Source organism: Morus notabilis, unplaced genomic scaffold (genome assembly GCF_000414095.1).
Source record: "Morus notabilis unplaced genomic scaffold, ASM41409v2 Scaffold899, whole genome shotgun sequence".
NCBI lineage: Eukaryota > Viridiplantae > Streptophyta > Magnoliopsida > Rosales > Moraceae > Morus > Morus notabilis.
In genome coordinates, this window is record NW_010359473.1 from 34,338 (window position 1) to 37,609 (window position 3,272).

The following is a 3,272-nucleotide window of genomic DNA, read 5'->3' on the forward strand; positions in this document are numbered from 1 at the left end:
TATTAAGTTTCGTCTGGAAAGTGCCAAAATAGCTGTTGGTCAATAAAGAAAACATGGAGCATTTCTTGGTTATAAAAGACGCGTAGCCTTGCTCTCTCATGTTATGCCAAAAACAAAAAAATAAAACAAAAATACTCAGCAACAACAATGAAGTACTTTGCGTTGTTTTCATTGTTTCCCAAAATTATCATTTTTTTAGTTTCATTAGCAGATTCAAAACATACTCATGAAGACTTTCTTCAGTGCCTCGTCACTCGTATGCCCCACTCTTCCCACGCTCCTCAACCCATTATCTACACTCCAAATAATCCCTCTTATTCCGTTGTACTGAATTCATCCATACACAATCAACGGTTTTCTTCTCCTTGGACCCCGAAACCATTAGTTATCGTTACACCATTTAATGCCTCCCATATCCAAGCCACTGTTTATTGCTCAGAGAAACATGGCATACAAATTAGAACTCGAAGTGGTGGCCACGATTATGAGGGACTTTCGTACGTGTCCAACGTTGCGTTTGCTGTAATTGACTTGCGAAATCTAAACTTGATTAGCGTAGACGTGAAGAGAAAATCTGCATGGGTTCAAGCTGGAGCTACGCTTGGCGAACTTTATTACAGGATTGCTGAGAAAACTGCGAATCTTGGCTTCCCAGCCGGCGATTGCCATAGTGTGGGTATTAGTGGACAGATCGGTGGAGGAGGCTACGGCTATTTGACGCGAAAATATGGCCTCGCAGCCGATAATATTCTTGATGCGAAATTGATCAATGCTAAAGGAAGAATTCTTAATAGAAAAACTATGGGGGAAGATTTGTTTTGGGCCATCCGTGGTGGTGGACCAGCAAGCTTTGGAATCATTCTTGCATGGAAACTTCGACTAGTTCCTATACCACCGACAGTGGCTGTGTTTGATGTCAGGAGGACCATGGAAGATAATGCAACAAAGAAGTTCGTTCATCAGTGGCAACATCGTGCCGACAAAGTCGATGAGGATCTAACCATCTACATCACGTTCCGGACTGTGAGTTCTGTTGATAAAGAAGGAAACAAGAAAATTGTTCTTGAAGTTGCCCCCCGGGGCACGTACCATGGTAGTGTGGATAAACTCCTTCAATTGATGCAAAAGGAGTTTCCAGAGTTGGGTTTACAAAGACACGAGTGCATTGAAAAGGAATGGGTTGAATCCTTTTTATATTTCAATTCATTTAGAAATGGAGAATCCTTGGATTATCTGCTCAATAGGACATCTAATTATAATTTGATGTCATTTAAAGCAAAATCTGACTTTGTCAAAGAACCTATTCCAGATGACTTATTCAAAGGAATGTTGAGAAGGTTATACAAAGAAGAGGTCGGAAGAGCTTCGATCGATCTATTTCCTTACGGAGGGAAAATGAATGAGATTTTGGAATCCGCAATCCCATTCCCATATCGATTCGGAAACCTCTACATGATCCATTACTTCGTGCAATGGAATGAAGAAATGAATATTACTGCATCCAAAAAGCATGTGAAATGGTTAAAAAGGCTTTATAAATGCATGACTCCTTATGTGTCAAAAAATCCAAGGGCTACATATTTCAACTTTAGAGACCTTGACATTGGAATGCATAACAACAAGAGTTGCACAACAAGTACTCATGGTAATATTGCAAAAGCAAGGATTTGGGGTATGAAGTATTTCAATAACAATTTCAACAGGTTGGTTAGTGTAAAGACTGTAGTGGATCCAACTAACTTCTTTACAAACGAACAGAGTATTCCACCTCTTCGTACGCATAAAAAAATATGATTAGACATTCTTGCGGTTAAATTAAAACATTGTCATTAGCTTTCCAACTTTGTCATCTTGAATAAATGTCTTTTTCTGATCATATCATGTTAAGTGTATAAAGTTTACAAAGCAAATAAAGCTCCTTTGCTATGCTTGAGAAATTCTTTGGCAATATATTCAATGAAAGGTGTAACACATGCATAATCGACCATTTTCATTTGAAGTTTTTAGTCTATTGGACCAATATTAAACCATTTATTTAAACAAACATTCCCTTCCATTTTTCTAAACTTTATGTTGTGTGCTCCTCATTTTTGCCCTTAAAGCTACAGTCATAATTGTTTAATTATTATAATAGTTTACTTTTCACCGTTTGCTATCCTCTGTACATGACCCCTAGTGTCTTTTCCCTTTGTAAATCTTTGATAAGTTTGACTCTCAATGCTTGTGCATTATTAAGCCGACTAGAGTGGTGTTTTCCTCGCTGGACGTTCCACTAGGGCTGGCAAAATGGGTCATGACATGACAACACAATTCGAAAATGACACAAATTTTACGGGTTAGGGTTGAGAAAAAGAGGTTCGGGTCAGAATTGGGTCGACCTGAAATTGACACGAAAAACACGGGTCAATTTCAGGTTGGACCCGCCTAACCCGAACACGACACGAAACTCGTAAAAAACTAAAAAATACATATATTTTTCATTACATATTTTGATTTCCTTATGAACTTATGATATCATGATAGTTATACTCAAAATCTTATAGTATCATTTGCTTAATTTCAATGGATGTTATTATATTTTAGTGTGTTATGAATTTTAAGTTATTTTTAATATGTAAAAAACTAAATAAAAGTATACAATTTTCGTGTCAATTTCGGGTTCACGGGTCATTTTCGTGTCGTGTCGTGTCAACCCGTAAAGTGGTCGTGTCGTGTTCGTGTTGCGGTTTTTAAAAAATTTCATGTCATGAGTCGTGTTCGGGTTGACTACAAATTTAAAAAGAAACGATCAAAACACGACACGTGACACGAATTGCTACCCCTTCCACACAGCGTTTGGCTCTCTTGCCATCAAGTCACCTTTTCTCTAATTTTCTTCCGCTATTGTTGAGGGCCTCCTAGTGGTTTTTATGTTGACCTTTTTTTTTAAAAAAAAAAAAAAAAAAAAAAATCTGTAATAGCATGGCTCTCACCCCAATTAGTTTATGTTGTGTCATGTTTGTTTAGCATTTTGTTATGGTTGTTTTCTGTTAGATTTTTTATTTTTTATTGTTTTTTTTTTTCTAACCTTAGTGCTATGGATTGTTGTTAAGGTTCATGCAATATTAAGGCAACGTTTTTGAGACATTTTGATATTAATAAAAATTTATTTATTTATTTTATATATTAGTACAGTTGAATATATGTAAAAATAACTACATGTCTAAGACTGTCGTTTTAAGTCTTTAAATTGTACATATAATGTGTAGAATGTCTAAAAAATATGAATCTAA

At 36.2% G+C, this 3,272-nt stretch overlaps 1 protein-coding gene across 1 annotated transcript; it reads left to right on the plus strand.

Moving 5' to 3' along the window:
- Window positions 1-258: 258 nt before the first annotated feature.
- On the plus strand, window positions 259-1,794 carry LOC112090896 (cannabidiolic acid synthase-like). Its single transcript, XM_024163213.1, has one exon. The coding sequence runs from the start codon at window positions 259-261 to the stop codon at window positions 1,792-1,794; it is 1,536 nt and encodes a 511-aa protein (XP_024018981.1).
- The last annotated feature ends 1,478 nt before the right edge of the window (window positions 1,795-3,272 follow it).